This window comes from Hyla sarda, chromosome 1, assembly GCF_029499605.1.
Source record: "Hyla sarda isolate aHylSar1 chromosome 1, aHylSar1.hap1, whole genome shotgun sequence".
Classification (NCBI taxonomy): Eukaryota; Metazoa; Chordata; class Amphibia; order Anura; family Hylidae; genus Hyla; species Hyla sarda.
In genome coordinates this window covers 39,233,074-39,251,391 of record NC_079189.1, presented here as the reverse complement: position 1 = coordinate 39,251,391, position 18,318 = coordinate 39,233,074, and the positions used below count along the sequence as shown (strand labels likewise).

The window sequence follows — 18,318 nt, the reverse complement described above, 5'->3', positions numbered from 1 at the left end:
AAGTGCTCTGCTGTCGCACTACAGGTCTCAGAAGAGAAGGAGTTACATTTGGCTTTTTGAAAGCAAATTTTGCTCTGGGGGCATGCCGCATTTAGGAAGCCCCTATGGTGCCAGAACCGCAAAAAAAAAACCACATGGCATACCATTTTGGAAACTAGACCCCTCGGGGAACGTAAAAAGGGGTAAAGTGAACCTTAATACCCTACAGGTGTTTCACGACTTTTGCATATGTAAAAAAAAAAAATTTTTTTTTACCTAAAATGCTTGGTTTCCCCAAATTTTTACATTTTTAAAAAGGGTAATAGCAGAAAATACCCCCCAAAATTTGAATCCCAATTTCTCCCGATTCAGGAAACACCCCATATGGGTGTGAAAAGTGCTCTGCTGGCGCACTACAGGTCTCAGAAGAGAAGGAGTCACATTTGGCTTTTTGAAAGCAAATTTTGTTCTGGGGGCATGCCGCATTTAGGAAGCCCCTATGGTGTCAGAACCGCAAAAAAAAAAAACATGGCATACCATTTTGGAAACTAGACCCCTCGGGGAACGTAAAAAGGGGTAAAGTGAACCTTAATACCCAACAGGTGTTTCACGACTTTTGCATATGTAAAAAAATAAAACATTTTACCTAAAATGCTTGGTTTCCCAAAAATTTTACATTTTTAAAAAGGGTAATAGCAGAAAATAACCCCCAAAATTTGTAACACAATTTCTCCCGAGTACGGCGATACCCCATATGTGGCCCTAAACTGTTGCCTTGAAATACAACAGGGCTCCAAAGTGAGAGCACCATGTGCATTTGAGGCCTAAATTAGGGACTTGCATAGGGGTGGACATAGGGGTATTCTAGGCCAGTGATTCCCAAACGGGGTGCCTCCAGCTGTTGTAAAAGTCCCAGCATGCCTGGACAGTCAGTGACTATCTGGTAATACTGGGAGTAGTTGTTTTGCAACAGCTGGAGGCTCCGTTTTGGAAACAGTGGCGTACCAGACGTTTTTCATTTTCATTGGGGAGGGGGGCTGTGTAGGGGTATGTGTATATGTAGTGTTTTTTACTTTTTATTTTATTTTGTGTTAGTGTAGTGTAGTCTTTTTAGGGTACAGTCGCACGGGCGGGGGTTCACAGCAGTTTCTCGCTGGCAGTTTGAGCTGCAGCAGAAAATTTGCCGCACCTCAAACTTGCAGCCGGATACTTACTGTAATCCTCCGCCCATGTGAGTGTACCCTGTACGTTCACATTGGGGGGGAACATCCAGCTGTTGAAAAACTACAACTCCCAGCATGTACGGTCTATCAGTGCATGCTGTGAGTTGTAGTTTTGCAACAGCTGGAGGCGCACTGGTTGTGAAACACCGAGTTTGGCAACAAACTCAGTGTTCTGCAACCAGTGTGCCTTCAGCTGTTGCAAAAGCTACAACCCCCAGCATGTACGGACAGCGGAAGGGCATGCTGGGTGTTGTAGTTATGCAACAGCGGGAGGCATACTACATTGGCTGGGGATGCTGGGGATTGTAGTTATGCAACAGCTGGAGACACACTGGTTTGCAACTTAACTCAGTGTGCCTTCAGCTGTTGCAAAACTACAACTCTCAGCAGTCACCGACAGCCAACGGGCATGCTGGGAGTTGTAGTTATGCAACCAGCAGATGCATCACTATAACTCCCAGCATGCACTTTAGCTGTTTGTGCAAGCTGGGAGTTGTAGTTACACAACAGCTGAAGGTACACTTTTCCATTGAAAGAATGTGCCTCCAGCTGTTGCAAAACCATAAGTCCCAGCATGCCCATAAGGGAATGCTGGGAGTTGTGGTGGTCTGCCTCCTCCTGTTGCATAACTACAGCTCCCAGCATGCCCTTTTTGCATGCTGGAAGCTGTTGCTAAGCAACAGCAGGAGGCTGTCACTCACCTCCTGCTGCTGCTGATCGACGCTGCAGGTCAGTCCCGCCGCCGTCACCGTCGTCGCTCCTGGGGCCCCGATCCCAACATTAACGCCGGGGATCGGGGTCCCCAGCACCCGGGGTGCACGTCCCGCACCCGCTCACGTCCTCCGGAAGAGAGGCGGAGAGGGTGCGGGAGTGACACCCGCAGCAGGCGCCCTGATTGGTCGGCCGGGAATCCGGCCGACGAATCAGGGCGATCGTGAGGTGGCACCAGTGCCACCTCACCCCTGCAGGCTCTGGCTGTTCGGGGCCGTCAGAGACCCGATTGACCCGGAATCGCCGCAGATCGCTGGACTGAATTGTCCAGCGATCTGCGGCCATCGCCGACATGGGGGGGCATAATGACCCCCCTGGGCGATATGCCGCGATGCCTGCTGAACGATTTCAGCAGGCATCGGGCACCAGCTCCCCTCCGGCTAGCGGCGGGGGGCCGGGAATGGACAGGACGTACTCCTACGTCCTCGGTCCTTAAGGACTCGGAAACGGGGGCGTAGGAGTACGTTCATTGTCCTTAAGGGGTTAATACAATTGATGACAATATTCAATTTACAATGACACAGTCCTCAGATAGTGTGAGTTTTTTTTGGATGTTCTGGTGGTCAAAAAAGATAAAGAGTTACATACATGACTCTATGTCAAACCAACAGACAAAAATATACTATTACATTTCCAGAGTTGTCACCCTCGGCAGATGGTCAATTCACTGCCATTCGGCCAAATGCTGAGGGTGAAACGGATATTAGATTAGGAAGAAGCTATGAAAGAGTCTCTCGATCACATGACATCCAAATTTATAGAATGTAAATATCCCAAACATCTTATTGATGAACATAGAAATAGAGTGGAGACTCTGGACTGAGAAAGCACTCTACAAACCAAGATGAGACATCCGATGAAAAGAATTCCCTTTACCTCCACATATAACACCAAAAGTGGTTCTATCGCAAAAATCTTAAACATAATTTGTATATCTTGAGCAGGAGTTATCCTAATATAGAAGAGTTTACATCTAGACCAATTATGTCATATCGTAGGTCACGTAATTTGAGAGATAGGTTAGTACATTCTGAAGTTAAAAGTGAAAAGAAACTAAGACAAACCTTTTTAACATCTAGAAGACTGGGATCCTTCCCATGTCTCTCATGCGTGAATTGCAGATTGATGTCTAAAGGACCAACTTTTACACACCCAGGTACCGGGAAAATTTATAGTCTAAAACACTTTCTTACATGTGACTCGACATTGTTACGCCGAGCGCTCCGGGTCCCCGCTCCTCCCCGGAGCGCTCGCAGCATCCTCTCATTCGCAGCGCCCCGGTCAGACCTGCTGACCGGGTGCGCTGCAATATCTCTCCCAGCCGGGATGCGATTCGCGACGCAGGAGGCGCCCGCTCGCGATGCGCATCCCGGCTCCCGTACCTGACCCGTTCCCCGTCTGTCTTGTCCCGGCGCGCGCGGCCCCGCTCCTTAGGGCGCGCGCGCGCCGGGTCTCTGCAATTTAAAGGGCCACTGCGCCACTGACTGGCGCAGCAGGCCTAATCAGTATGTTCACCTGTGCACTCCCTACTTATACCTCACTTCCCCTGCACTCCCTCGCCGGATCTTGTTGCCATTGTGCCAGTGAAAGCGTTCCCTTGTGTGTTCCTAGCCTGTGTTCCAGACCTCCTGCCGTTGCCCCTGACTACGATCCTTGCTGCCTGCCCTGACCTTCTGCTACGTCCGACCTTGCTCTTGTCTACTCCCTTGTACCGCGCCTATCTTCAGCAGTCAGAGAGGTTGAGCCGTTGCTGGTGGATACGACCTGGTTGCTACCGCCGCCGCTTTGCAGGCGGGCTCTGGTGAATACCAGTAGCAACTTAGAACCGGTCCACCAACACGGTCCACGCCAATCCCTCTCTGGCACAGAGGATCCACCTCCAGCCAGCCGAATCGTGACAGTAGATCCGGCCATGGATCCCGCTGAAGTCCCACTGCCAGTTGTCGCCGACCTCACCACGGTGGTCGCCCAGCAGTCGCAACAGATAGAGCAACAAGGCCACCAGCTGTCTCAACTGACCGTGATGCTACAGCAGCTATTACCACAGCTTCAGCAACAATCTCCTCCGCCAGCTCCTGCACCTCCTCCGCAGCGAGTGGCCGCTTCCAGCCTACGATTATCCTTGCCGGATAAATTTGATGGGGACTCTAAGTTTTGCCGTGGCTTTCTTTCGCAATGTTCCCTGCACTTGGAGATGATGTCGGACCACTTTCCTACTGAAAGGTCTAAGGTGGCTTTCGTAGGAAAGCTCTGTCATGGGCCACACCGCTCTGGGACCGCAATGACCCTGTCACTGCCTCTGTACACTCCTTCTTCACGGAGATTCGAAGTGTCTTTGAGGAACCTGCCCGAGCCTCTTCTGCTGAGACTGCCCTGCTGAACCTGGTCCAGGGTAATTCTTCTGTTGGCGAGTACGCCATCCAATTCCGTACTCTTGCCTCCGAATTATCCTAGAATAATGAGGCCCTCTGCGCGACCTTTAAAAAAGGCCTCTCCAGTAACATTAATGATGTGCTGGCCGCACGAGAAATTCCTGCTAACCTGCATGAACTTATTCATCTTGCCACCCGCATTGACATGCATTTTTCCGAAAGGCGTCAGGAGCTCCGCCAGGATATGGACTTTGTTCGCACAAGGCGGTTTCTCTCCCCGGCTCCTCTCTCCTCTGGTCCTCTGCAATCCGTTCCTGTGCCTCTCGCAGTGGAGGCTATGCAAGTTGACCGGTCTCGCTTGACACCTCAAGAGAGGACACGACGCCGCATGGAGAATCTTTGCCTGTACTGTGCCGGTACCGAACACTTCTTGAAGGATTGTCCTATCCGTCCTCCCCGCCTGGAAAGACGTACGCCGACTCCGCACAAAGATGAGACAGTTCTTGATGTGAACTCTGCTTCTCCACGCCTTACTGTGCCTGTGCGGATATCTTCTTCTACCTTCTCCTTCTCTGCTATGGCCTTCTTGGATTCCGGATCTGCAGGAAATTTTATTTTGGCCTCTCTCATCAACAGGTTCAACATCCCGGTGACCAGTCTCGCCAGACCCCTCTACATCAATTCTGTTAACAATGAAAGATTGGACTGTACTGTGCGTTACCGCACGGAACCTCTGCTAATGTGCATCGGACCCCATCACGAAAAGATTTAATTTTTGGTCCTCTTCAACTGCACTTCAGAAATTCTTCTTGGATTACCGTGGCTTCAACGCCATTCCCCATCCCTTGATTGGTCCACAGGAGAGATCAAGAACTGGGGTACTTCTTGTCACAGGGACTGTCTTAAACCGGTTCCCAGTACTCACAGTCGTGACCCTGTGGTTCCCCCGGTATCTGGTCTTCCTAAGGCTTATATGGACTATGCTGATGTTTTTTGCAAAAAGCAAGCAGAGACTTTACCTCCTCACAGGCCTTATGACTGTCCTATTGACCTCCTCCCGGGTACTACTCCACCCCGGGGCAGAATCTATCCTCTGTCTGCTCCAGAGACTCAAGCCATGTCGGAGTACATCCAGGAGAATTTAAAATAGGGGTTTATCCGCAAGTCCTCCTCTCCTGCCGGAGCTGGATTTTTTTTTGTGTCCAGAAAAGATGGCTCCCTACGCCCTTGCATTGATTACCGCGGACTTAATAAAATCACGGTAAAAAACCGCTACCCCTTACCTCTTATCTCGGAACTCTTTGATCGCCTACAAGGCGCCCACATCTTTACCAAACTGGACTTAAGAGGTGCTTATAATCTCATCCGCATCAGGGAGGGGGACGAATGGAAGACTGCATTTAACACCAGAGATGGACACTTTGAGTATCTGGTCATGCCCTTTGGCCTGTGCAACACCCCTGCCGTCTTCCAAGACTTTGTTAATGACATTTTTCGTGATCTCCTATATACCTGTGTTGTGGTTTATCTGGACGATATTCTGATTTTTTCTGCCAACCTAGAAGAACACCGCCAGCATGTCCGCATGGTTCTTCAGAGACTTCGGGACAATCAACTTTATGCCAAAATGGAGAAATGTCTCTTTGAATGTCAATCTCTTCCTTTCCTAGGATACTTGGTCTCTGGCCAGGGACTACAAATGGACCCAGATAAACTCTCTGCCGTGTTAGATTGGCCACGCCCCTCCGGACTCCGTGCTATCCAACGTTTTTTGGGGTTCGCCAATTATTACAGACAATTCATTCCACACTTCTCCACTATTGTGGCCCCTATCGTGGCTTTAACCAAGAAGAATGCCAATCCTAAGTCCTGGTCTCCCCAAGCGGAAGACGCATTTAAACATCTCAAGTCTGCCTTTTCTTCTGCTCCCGTGCTCTCCAGACCTGACCCATCTAAACACTTTCTATTGGAGGTAGATGCCTCCTCTGTGGGAGCTGGAGCTGTCCTACTACAAAAAAATTCTTCCGGGCATGCTGTTACTTGTGGTTTTTTTTCTAGGACCTTCTCTCCGGCGGAGAAAAACTACTCCATTGGTGATCGAGAACTACTGGCCATTAAATTGGCGCTTGAGGAATGGAGGCACCTGCTGGAGGGATCAAAATATTCAGTTATTATATACACTGATCACAAGAATCTCTCCTATCTCCAGTCTGCCCAACGACTGAACCCTCGCCAGGCTAGGTGGTCGTTGTTCTTTGCCCGTTTTAACTTTGAAATCCATTTTTGCCCTGCTGACAAGAACATTAGGGCCGATGCCCTCTCTCGTTCTTCTGATGCCTCTGAAGTGGAGGTCTCTCCGCAACACATCATTCCTCCGGACTGTCTGATCTCCACTTCTCCAGCTTCCATCAGGCAAACTCCTCCAGGGAAGACCTTCGTTTCTCCACGCCAGCGTCTCGGGATTCTCAAATGGGGACACTCCTCCCACCTCGTAGGCCATTCGGGCATCAAAAAATCCTTGCAACTCATCTCTCGATTTTATTGGTGGCCGACTCTGGAGACTGATGTTGTTGATTTCGTGCGGGCCTGTACTGTCTGTGCCCGGGATAAGACTCCTCACCAGAAGCCTGCTGGTCTCCTTCATCCTCTGCCTGTTCCTGAACAGCCTTGGTCACAGATTGGTATGGACTTTATTACGGACTTGCCCTCATCCCGTGGCAACACAGTTGTTTGGGTGGTCGTTGATCGATTTTCCAAGATGGCACATTTTATTCCTCTTCCTGGTCTTCCTTCAGCGCCTCAGTTGGCAAAGCAATTTTTTGTACACATTTTTCACCTTCACGGTTTGCCCACGCATATCGTCTCGGATAGAGGCGTCCAATTCGTGTCTAAATTCTGGAGGGCCCTCTGTAAACAGCTCAAGATCAAATTAAACTTCTCTTCTTCTTATCATCCCCAATCCAATGGGCAAGTAGAAAGAATTAATCAGGTCCTGGGTGACTATTTACGGCATTTTGTTTCCTCCCGCCAGGATGACTGGGCAGATCTTCTACCATGGGCCGAATTCTCATACAACTTCAGAGTCTCTGAATCTTCTGCTAAATCCCCATTTTTCGTGGTGTACGGCCGTCACCCTCTTCCTCCCCTCCCTACTCCCTTGCCCTCTGGTTTGCCCGCTGTGGATGAAGTGACTCGTGATCTTTCCACCATATGGAAAGAAACCCAAAATTCTCTTTAACAGGCTTCATCTCGGATGAAAAAATTTGCTGATAAAAAAAGAAGAACTCCCCCCATTTTTGCTCCCGGAGACAAGGTATGGCTCTCCGCTAAATATTTCCGCTTTTGTGTCCCCAGTTACAAACTGGGACCACGCTATCTTGGTCCTTTCAAAATCTTGTGCCAGATTAACCCTGTCTCTTACAAACTCCTTCTTCCTCCTTCTCTCCGTATTCCCAATGCCTTCCATGTCTCTCTCCTTAAACCACTCATCCTTAACCGTTTCTCTCCCAAAGTTGTTTCTCCCACTCCTGTTTCCGGTTCGTCTGACGTCTTCTCTGGGAAGGAGATTCTGGCCTCCAAGACTGTCAGGGCAAGCTGTGTATAACTTGCTTGCCCTCTGACTGCAGAGCTTAGGTTGAAAAAAGTACTGTAAGGGTTAATTTCCTTTCCCCAGCTACAGACTTTGTGTCGCCCTGCTTTTCCTCCCCCTCCCTCCTAAACTGCCCAGAGACTTGAGAGCTGGGGATCACACCAATCATGGGTGTGCTTTTTTCCCGGGTTTTTACCCTCCTCCCACCGGTTTAAAAGGGAGATCTCTCCTCCTTCACCTCATTCTGCCCCTCGTACCCGGAGAATTTTGTTGCTGCCGGAGTGGGTATGGACTTGGTCTCTCAACTTAGGGCTCGGGTGGAACAGGAGGGTGAGGGGTGGCTGACTCGTTTGCTTGCTGAGATCGCCTCCCCTCCTGTCCCACCATCGGCTGCAGCGTCTTCCTTGGGAGGTAGGCGGTCCTCCAGGCAGTCCCGCCCTCCTGTCCGTCTCAGCCCTGGTCTCTCTGCTTCCCCTGCTGTGCAGGGAGGTCAGTCACGTGGAGCTTCCTCCTTGAGACAGCGTGCCTCTTCCGGTCTCCAGCAGTCCCAGCCTGCAGCACCTCCAGTCTCCTCTACTGCCATGGGGGCGCAGGCCAGCTGTAGCTCCTCCGGTGAGTCTGTGGTCCCTCCGACTCCTGGCCCTGTGGATGCAGCTCCTGCCCTATTTTCTACCCCTGTTGATGCTGCTTCACCCTTGCTGTTCCCCCCTACCCAGGAGGCCCCCTCTCCATCTGCGGCTGCAGGGGACGCCTCTCAGGCTGTGTTTGTGCAGCCTCTTCCACCCCCCCCTGTCCTGCCCTCTCCTGTCCCTCCACTAGCTGCTGCTCCTGCTGTTTCAGCTGTCCCTCCTCCTGCTCCTCCAGCTGTTGCCAGGGGGGACAGGGAGCGTTCCTGTGCTAGCTCCCATGGCCGTTCCCCCTCTAGGTCCGGGCGAGGGCACAGGCGTTCTCGCCGCCGCTCTCGCTCTGGGTCTAGGAGCAGGTACAGGCGATTGTCCAGGTGTTCCAGATCCCCCAGGCGGTGCAGGCGCTCCAGGTCCTCCCGCTGGAGGTCTCCTTCCACTTCTTCTGGTTCAGGCTCCTCTGATGCGGGATCCAGGCGTGCTTCCAGGCGTCGTTCTGGTTCTCGGCGCCGGTCAAGTCGGCGGCCGGTTCCCGGAGCTTCGGTGCCTGCGGTGGTGCCTGTACCCCAGTCGTCCAGTGCTGCTGTTCCTCAGTCCAGTGTTCTTCACCTGTCGTCCAGTGCTGCGGTTCCAGGAGTTGGTGTTCCTTCTACGTCCACTGGAGATGGTAAGTGCAATTATTCTGGGGCTTGGGGGGCGGAGGGGGGTTCTGCTTTGGTGCCAGCCCTTAGGGCTCTGGCTGATCAATTGTCAGGTTCGGTCTCTACTGAGGTTTCCCCTTCCCCTCCCGTTGTCCCTTCTAGTGCTAGTGTGCATAAGGACGCCCCGTCCCCTTCTGTTGTTCCTTTTGGTGCTAGTGTTCATAAGGATACTTTCTTTTGTGGGGTTAGTCCTTTGGGGTCCCATTTATCTGATGAGGTTAAGACTAAGATCTGGGAGAATGGCTATGTAGATATTTGGTCACTTGTGTCTGCAGATCAGTACACGGTGGACAAGGAGCGCAGGGTTCCGGGTGACCGGTCTTTTGACCGAAAACCGCGGGTTGCTAAAACTATGTCTAATTGGTTGCAGGCATTTAGCGTTTTGGGGTGTGTGATGGGCCAGAGGCATCCTGAACGTTGTGCTGAGCTTTTTATTTATCTGGATATGATTTATTCCTCATTTAAGTCTCACGGTGGCTCGGCTTGGTGGCGCTATGATGAGGAGTTCAGGAGGCGTCTGGCCCTTCAGCCTGAGATGGGTTGGGGGGTTAAAGTTACGGATGTGTGGTTGCGGCTCATGTTGTCTCCTAAAATCCCCCCCTTTCAGCCTGGGGCCGCTGTGTCGGGACAAGTGTCTGGTCCCGGCGCGGTGGCCGTGCGCCGCCCAGGGGCGTGCTGGCTTTTCAACGAGGGCCACTGCCGTTTTTTCGGGCTGTGCAAGTACAAACATGAGTGCTCCTCCTGTGGGGGTGCCCATGCTGCCGTCAAGTGCACCCGCCCCGCTTCCAAGTTGCCGGGTAAGCCTCCGGTCGCTGGTGACCCGAAGGACCCCGGTGAGCGTGGACGCGATGGGCCCGTGGCTCGACCTGTACCCAAATAGAGTTGCTGCAGATTTGTTGCGTTTTGGTTTTTCTGTTGGTTTTTTCATCCCCTTTTTGTATGATGGTTCCCCTCTTTTTTCTCCCAACCTTAAATCCGCCATTTCTCATCCTGAGGTTTTGCGTGCCAAATTGACGGATGAGGTGGCGATGGGTAGGATGGAGGGTCCTTTTTCGGCTCCTCCTTTTTCTAACCTCAGGGTTTCTCCCCTGGGTTTGGTTCCTAAGAAGGAGGAGGGGAAATTCAGGTTGATCCATCATTTGTCTTTTCCCGTTGGGGCTTCTGTCAACGACGGTATTCCGGTGGAGGATTCTTCCGTGCAATACGTGTCGTTTGATAGGGCGGTTGATTTGGTCCGTGGGGCGGGTAGAGGTGCTTTGTTGGCCAAGTCGGATGTGGAGTCTGCTTTTCGCCTCCTCCCGGTTCACCCGGATTGCCATCATTTGCTGGGTTGTTTTGTGGATGGTGATTATTTTTATGATGCTTGCCTCCCGATGGGCTGCTCCATATCGTGCCACTACTTTGAGCTGTTTGGCTCTTTTCTGGAGTGGGTGGTCCGCTATGAGACTGGTTCCTCGTCTGTCACGCATTATTTGGACGATTTCCTTTTTGTTGGCCCTGCAGGTTCTGATCACTGTAGCTTCCTTTTAAATACCTTTCGTTTTTTCATGGGGCGTTTTGGTGTTCCTTTGTCTGTGGATAAGACGGTGGGCCCTGGCACGGTGTTGTCCTTTCTTGGTATTGAGTTTGACACGCTGGCTATGGTTTTCCGTCTTCCCGCGGACAAGGTGAGCAAATTGCGTGCTTTGTTGCTTGGTTTCCTTGTGGCTAGGAAGGTTACTTTGGTCCAGTTTCAGTCTTTGCTTGGTTTGTTGAACTTTGCTTGCAGAGTTATGCCTATGGGCAGGGTTTTTTCCCGCAGGCTGTCATTTGCGATCAGGGGCGCTCGGCGCCCGAGTCACCGCATCCGTGTCACCAGAGCCATAAAAGCCGACATTTCGGTTTGGTTGGGTTTTTTGGACTCCTACAACGGGCGTACTTGTTTTCAGTCCCCCGTTGTCACTAATGGCGAGCTGGCTCTGTTCACGGATGCGTCTGGCTCGGTCGGTTTTGGTGCTGTTTTTGGGGCTCAGTGGTGTGCAGGGGAGTGGCCAGTTTCTTGGCGTGAGTCTGGTAGGTGTCGGAATTTGGTGCTGTTGGAACTTTTTCCGGTAGTGGCGGCTGTGGAGCTGTGGGGGGCCTCTTTGTGTGATCGCCGAGTGTGTTTTTGGAGTGACAACATGGGTGTGGTTTGTGCTATTAATAGCCTTTCTTCTGGCTCTCCTCCTGTTCTTAACTTGCTGCGGCATTTGGTCCTTCGTTGCCTTAGTTTTAACATATGGTTCCGGGCTCGCCATGTTCCTGGTGTTGAGAATAAAATTGCTGACGCTTTATCTCGTTTTCTCTGGCAGGATTTTCGGCAGTTGCTTCCTCAGGCGGATCCAGAGGGGTGCCCGTGTCCGGGCATCCTGTGGGACATCGTGGAGACTGCTTGATGTCTTTAGTCAGGTCCTCTGTGGCTCCGGCCACCTGGTCATCTCACGGTAAGGCATGGGCTGAGTGGTTGGATTTGGTGGGTGATCGTGATGTTGCAGGTGCTGTGCCGGATAGGCTGGAGGTTACCTTAGACTATCTGCTGGCGCTGCGCGGGCGCGGGTTTTCGGGTTCGGTTGCTGCTCGCCGAATGTCCGGGGTGGCTTTTTATTTTCAGCTTTTGGGCTGGTCGGATGTCACGAAATTTTTCGTGGTCCGTCAAGCTTTGAAGGGCTGGTCTCGGGAGCGGGTTTGCCTTGATGTGCGTCGTCCGGTATCTTTTCCGCTTTTGCTGAAATTGGTTGTGGCGTCGCGCCAGGTTTGTTCTTCGTATTTTGAGTCTGTTTTGTTTTCCACGGCTTTTGCGCTGGCCTTTTTTGGGGCTATGAGAATTGGGGAGCTTATCCCTCCTTCTCGCTCGCGTCCGGGGGGTCTGGGTGAGTCGGATATTTTTCTTGGAGAGGGTTTTGTTCGGGTGCGTATTGGTAAGTCGAAAACTGACCAGGCGGGCCGTGGCACGTGGCTTTTGCTTTATGCGGTTAATGGCGAGGCTTGTCCTTTTCAGCTGGTTTCTTCCTTTTTGCTTTTGCGGCCCCGTGGCCCCCTTTTTCTTCTGCATGAGGATGCTTCTCCCCTTACTCAGTTTCAGTTTTTGGCTCTTTTCCGGCGGTGTCTTTCGTTCGTGGGTCTTGATTTTCGGGAGTTTGGTACCCATTCTTTTCGTATTGGTGCTGCTACGGAGGCCGCCCGTGCGGGTTTGTCAGAGTCGGATGTTCAGCGCGTCGGGCGCTGGCGTTCTGCTTGTTATGCTCGGTATATTCGCCCTGACCTTTTGATTGATTTTTAATTTCTTTTCCAGAGTTTGATCGGCCGGTGGTCTGGGTGTTGGGGCACTCCTATGTCTTTCGTGCTGCTCAGCGGGCGGAGATTCGTCCTGGTGGCCGGAACTTAGGATTCCAAGGGGTCGAGGTGTGCTGGAGAGGCATTGGCGGTTTGAGATGGCCCCAAGTTCTGTCCGAAGTGGTTGGCATCAGCAGGTTTTCCCGGGGGCCGGTTCTGTTGGCTTTGCACGTTGGCGGCAACGATTTGTGTTACACTCCCTTGGCTGAGCTTCTCACCATGATGAGGGCCGATTTAATACGTTTCTCTGGGTTTTTCTCTGAGCTTCTCCTTCTCTGGTCGGAGATTGTTCCTCGGGTTTTATGGACAGGTGCTAGGGATCCGGTGGCAGTGGAGAGGGCGCGCCGCACGGTGAACGCGCGAATGTCTCGATTCGTGCGCCTCCGGGCTGGCGTGGTGGTCCGTCATGTGCAGTTGGAGGGGGATAACGGTCGGTTGATGAGGCCTGATGGGGTGCACCTGACGGATATTGGTTTGGACATCTTTTTGTCCGGTTTGCAGGATGGGATCGAGCATGGTCTTTATCTGTTGGGTGGGGGTCGGAGCCCAGTGTAGGTGTAACTGGCCTCCTTCTTGGCGGTAGAAGAGTGAAGAGTTTACATCCTGGGGTAGACCTGTGCACTGGAGGGTGTGGCAGCACCTCGCAGGATGAACAGAGTTAATTTATACAGTTTATTTTTCTACGGTTATTTATAAAAATGTTAATTTTATTATTTATAATAAAGCTGTGGCCTACCCTCACCCACAGATAAAAATTTAATTTTGTGTTTGTCATTATTATTATTATTTAGTTGGGGAAAGGACTAGGGGTTTAATCTTGGGAGATAAGGGTCTCTGCAGTCTGTCAGGGCAAGCTGTGTATAACTTGCTTGCCCTCTGACTGCAGAGCTTAGGTTGAAAAAAGTACTGTAAGGGTTAATTTCCTTTCCCCAGCTACAGACTTTGTGTCGCCCTGCTTTTCCTCCCCCTCCCTCCTAAACTGCCCAGAGACTTGAGAGCTGGGGATCACACCAATCATGGGTGTGCTTTTTTCCCGGGTTTTTACCCTCCTCCCACCGGTTTAAAAGGGAGATCTCTCCTCCTTCACCTCATTCTGCCCCTCGTACCCGGAGAATTTTGTCCCACCCTCCCTCCCCTGTTGGTGTTTATTTTGTGTTGTGTGTTTTCTGTTTGAAGTCACAGCTGGCGGTAGAAGAGTGAAGAGTTTACATCCTGGGGTAGACCTGTGCACCGGAGGGTGTGGCAGCACCTCGCAGGATGAACAGAGTTAATTTATACAGTTTATTTTTCTACGGTTATTTATAAAAATGTTAATTTTATTATTTATAATAAAGCTGTGGCCTACCCTCACCCACAGATAAAAATTTAATTTTGTGTTTGTCATTATTATTATTATTTAGTTGGGGAAAGGACTAGGGGTTTAATCTTGGGAGATAAGGGTCTCTGCAGTCTGTCAGAGGTAAAAGATTTTTTTTGGTAGATTGGGAGAACTGTGGCCCAGAGGAGAGATCCTGGGAACCTGAGGACAACATCCTAGACAAGAGTCTCATCCTCAGGTTCTCAGGCTCCAAGAAGAGGGGGAGACCCAAGGGGGGGGGTACTGTTACGCCGAGCGCTCCGGGTCCCCGCTCCTCCCCGGAGCGCTCGCAGCATCCTCTCATTCGCAGCGCCCCGGTCAGACCTGCTGACCGGGTGCGCTGCAATATCTCTCCCAGCCGGGATGCGATTCGCGACGCTCCTTAGGGCGCGCGCGCGCCGGGTCTCTGCAATTTAAAGGGCCACTGCGCTACTGACTGGCGCAGCAGGCCTAATCAGTATGTTCACCTGTGCACTCCCTACTTATACCTCACTTCCCCTGCACTCCCTCGCCGGATCTTGTTGCCATTGTGCCGGTGAAAGCGTTCCCTTGTGTGTTCCTAGCCTGTGTTCCAGACCTCCTGCCGTTGCCCCTGACTACGATCCTTGCTGCCTGCCCTGACCTTCTGCTACGTCCGACCTTGCTCTTGTCTACTCCCTTGTACCGCGCCTATCTTCAGCAGTCAGAGAGGTTGAGCCGTTGCTGGTGGATACGACCTGGTTGCTACCGCCGCTGCAAGACCATCCCGCTTTGCGGCGGGCTCTGGTGAATACCAGTAGCAACTTAGAACCGGTCCACCAACACGGTCCACGCCAATCACTCTCTGGCACAGAGGATCCACCTCCAGCCAGCCGAATCGTGACAGACATGGGTGGTATACATATTAGTTTGTCCTTGCAAACTGATATATGTAGGTCAAACCACCTGGAGTCTCAAAGTGAGATTAAATAATCATAGGTACAGCATTAGAAAAAAAGAGGCTAGATCTCCCTGTGTCCAAGCATTGTACAGAAGCTGGACACACGGAGAATGATATAAGATTTATAGCTATGGATTTTGTGCCAATACCTACAAGAGGAGGTGATAGACTTGCCTTACTTCGCAAAAGAGAACTATGGTGGATCCATCAATTGGATTCACTTTGCCCGAAGGGACTAAACGTGGAGTTTAATATCTTTTAGTCTATCCATGATATAATTCCTAGGTCTGCCCAGAAATATATGAGTAATAGACACACATTAAATTTATTATTTATTAATTTCTATATTTCTTTATGTTTTTTATAGAAAATGTTTTTTTATTTATATATTTTTTTCTTTAATTATAGGTAGAATATGAAACCAGATTTGGAAGGAGGAGGAGGAACGCTTCATCTGTCTAAACATTTCTATTAAATTATGTAAATTGATGTTATATTGTCATAACAATTTTATAATGTCCTTTGTGTTCAGGGTGAATTGCCACCTCACCTTAATATAAATAAAAATAATATCTTGTTTTAGTAATAATTTTTTGTTGTGATGCACTTGACGGGACATTATGAGATAACCTGATGACACATCTTGGGAAAGAGATCTGTTACCTTCATCTTTTTTTCCTCATTTTTTTAGTTTATTTTTTTTATTTTTCCTTTTTTACTATTTTTTCCTCTTTTAGTTATATTTATTTTAATCATTTTCTAACAAAATATTTTTTTAGAAAAAAAATAGGGGACCAATCCAGTCTGATATGTCGCTGCTGAAATAGCAGGCGCGTTCCAATATTGGGCTATGGTGTTTGGAGACCCTAGACAGAGGTCTAGCGGCCTAGTTCTGGGGCTTCCTCCTTTGACTGGCATCGAGGGATGAATTGATAGTGTGCCCCTTGACGCAGGTCCCATTGCACCAGGGGTAGTTATTAAGGAGTCCCTTATACGGTCCCCTTGATACAATTTGAGAGACCCATGTCACCTATGACTCAGAGGGTCTATAACATTATATTTATTTATATTTATTTATGTTAGTTTTTTATTTTACGATTTTTTTGTATTTTTTATTATTTTTTGTTATTATTTTCTATTTATCCTTTTTATATTTTCTCTACTATTCACTTATTAATAACTTGTTTAACATATTCTCTATACCCCTGATGTGCACAGTGTTACCCAGATAGGTCCGGTCTTTATCACCTCGACAATCTTACATAAGTATCACATAGTATTTCCTATATATATAGTATTGCACATAACTAAACGTATCTTTATTATTTTATCACAATTTCAATTAGAATGATGTGGCTTATCCCCCTGCACACAACACGTTAATTAGAACAACCTGACTGAGAATCATGGAGAGAGCGAACGTTGGCATCGCTTCTCACCATGACAACAGTCATGTGATTCAGAATAGTTCAATAGTATAGGTCACGTGATCGGGAGAGTCAGCTGACTTCCCCGCACGGACTCCATCGGAACTTTCTGCACCTGCGCAGTACAGATTCCCCCACGCTTACCGACACCATTACTAAATAGGACAGGTGAGCGTTCCTCCTTCTCACTATTATCGTATATGATTTATGTTTGCGTTCTTAACACATGAGTACAATTATGTATTAGGAAACATGTGTGCATATCTAAAGATGATTGTACTATTTCTAATGTATTTTCAAGCTTTTTTAACTGATTTTAATACACAAGAGAGCACTTTATTTATATTGTTCACTATTGTTTTTATATTTATGATATGGTTCACTAAATACACAATATATGTAAGTTTTTTACTAATTAGCAATTTAATTATTATATTTTGATTGGATTGTTTCACATGGGTATATATTACCCCTTAATGTGTGTTTGTGTGAGCTTGAAAAAGGATCCTGTGTGATCTGAAACGTTGCTACTGATATGGAGTGAATAAAACCTTTTGCACCTTGGATTTTTGTATGGAGTGCTGCACCATTTCTTTGATGGATTATATATATATATTTCCATCCATAGTACAGTATATAGCACAAATCCAACCTAATGAATTGTCAAAAGGTTTAATAAAAACAAACTTAATTCCAAAAACTGTTCCTTTTTTTGCTAAATTTCTGTGTTCCCTTATATGCACCATTATAAATAAGTTCATGAATGTAATTTGATTTTGCAGCCTACAGAAAATGTGGTGAAAGAAGTCATACAATACTCAAAGAACACCTTGGAGAAAATAGACAAAGCTCGGGCTGAAGGATCTTACCATCAGGTGTGTACATTGCTCCTTATCCCGACCAATTTTATCTCTATTAGGCTGGGTTCACATCACGTTCTACCACGGTTTTAGGTCCGGTGGGAAAACCGCATACGGGCAAAAATGAGCCGTATTGCCTAAAACGTGATGTGAACCCAGCCTACAAAGGTATAATTTCCAGGGGTGAAATCCTGGGAAAAAAAATTGAGAACTCACCCAAGAGTTCCACTCAAGGACTGGTCCGAAAGGACTCCTACTACTGGGAACAGTGTTCCTGGTGTGGATAAAGCCCTGATCTTTTCCATAGGAGTTTTACTAGAATGTTGTAAGATCCACAGCATATTTTTAACCATGTATAGCCACCAGCACTTCCACTGCTTCACAGGGTGGAGATGGCCATAAGGCCCTATCAGTGACACATACTCTCAGCACTGCGGTTGGGTAGACGAAGGATGGGCGTCTTTGTTGCTATACAATTTTCCATTGGACAATATCTACTTGTTTACTAACATGTGCTCTCAAAATTTGGCGTTTAGGTGGTGAAACTTTGCCGTGAATGTCTCAAGAGGCAGGAACCAGTCTTGGCAGACAGCAATATCTACATGCTTCAGATCCTGAGCATAAACTCTGAGGTGCTGTCCTACCTCCAGATGTTTGAGGAAGCTGCCGAGAACGCCAAGAAAATGGTGGATGGTTATTTGTAAGTTGTAAAAGCTAATCCTTCAAGAGAATAAGAAATATGGTTTAAAAAAATAGAATGCATAAAAAAATATATAATAAATGTATTATAAGATGGAAGATACAGATGTTGCAAGCATAGGAGATCTGAACAGAAACCCCACAATGCAATTGCAGGATGTCAATAAGTTTCTATGACAGCTGTACGCCTTCTGTTTTTCTGTCATAGTACATCAGCTCATACAGCCTGCCTCAGACAGGATGTACTAGCAGAGAACCGACTGAACTGTTCACTGCAATGCAACGATATTGCATTGATCAATATAAGCAATGTAATGATTGTTTTGAACAGTATAAGCAATCTAATGATTGCTTCTAAAAGTCCCATTTGCCACAAAATGGGGTGCAACTACAGATCATAATGCAAAAAATTATGAAGATGAGAGACATATAAAATAATTGGCCAGC

At 48.7% G+C, this 18,318-nt stretch overlaps 1 protein-coding gene across 2 annotated transcripts; it reads left to right on the top strand.

Moving 5' to 3' along the window:
• The first annotated feature begins 7,934 nt into the window (after nt 1-7,934).
• On the top strand, nt 7,935-13,169 carry LOC130339083 (SH3 and multiple ankyrin repeat domains protein 1-like). Of its 2 annotated transcripts, none has more exons than XM_056554032.1 (2): nt 7,935-8,546; nt 11,589-13,169. In XM_056554032.1, exons 1-2 carry the CDS (start codon nt 8,222-8,224, stop codon nt 12,554-12,556), a joined length of 1,293 nt encoding a protein of 430 aa, XP_056410007.1. In that variant the 5' UTR covers nt 7,935-8,221; the 3' UTR covers nt 12,557-13,169. The 2 variants fall into 2 exon arrangements, with proteins under 2 accessions (XP_056410007.1, XP_056410006.1); XM_056554031.1 differs by having other exon boundaries at nt 7,935-9,224.
• The last annotated feature ends 5,149 nt before the right edge of the window (nt 13,170-18,318 follow it).

Coding starts and splice junctions, on each gene's coding strand:
- LOC130339083 (XM_056554031.1), top strand. CDS start 8,222: ATGGACTTGGTCTCTCAACTTAGGGCTCGGGTGGAACAGGAGGGTGAG. Junction 9,225..11,588: donor TTCTACGTCCACTGGAGATG/GTAAGTGCAATT, acceptor TTTCTCTGGCAG/GATTTTCGGCAGTTGCTTCC.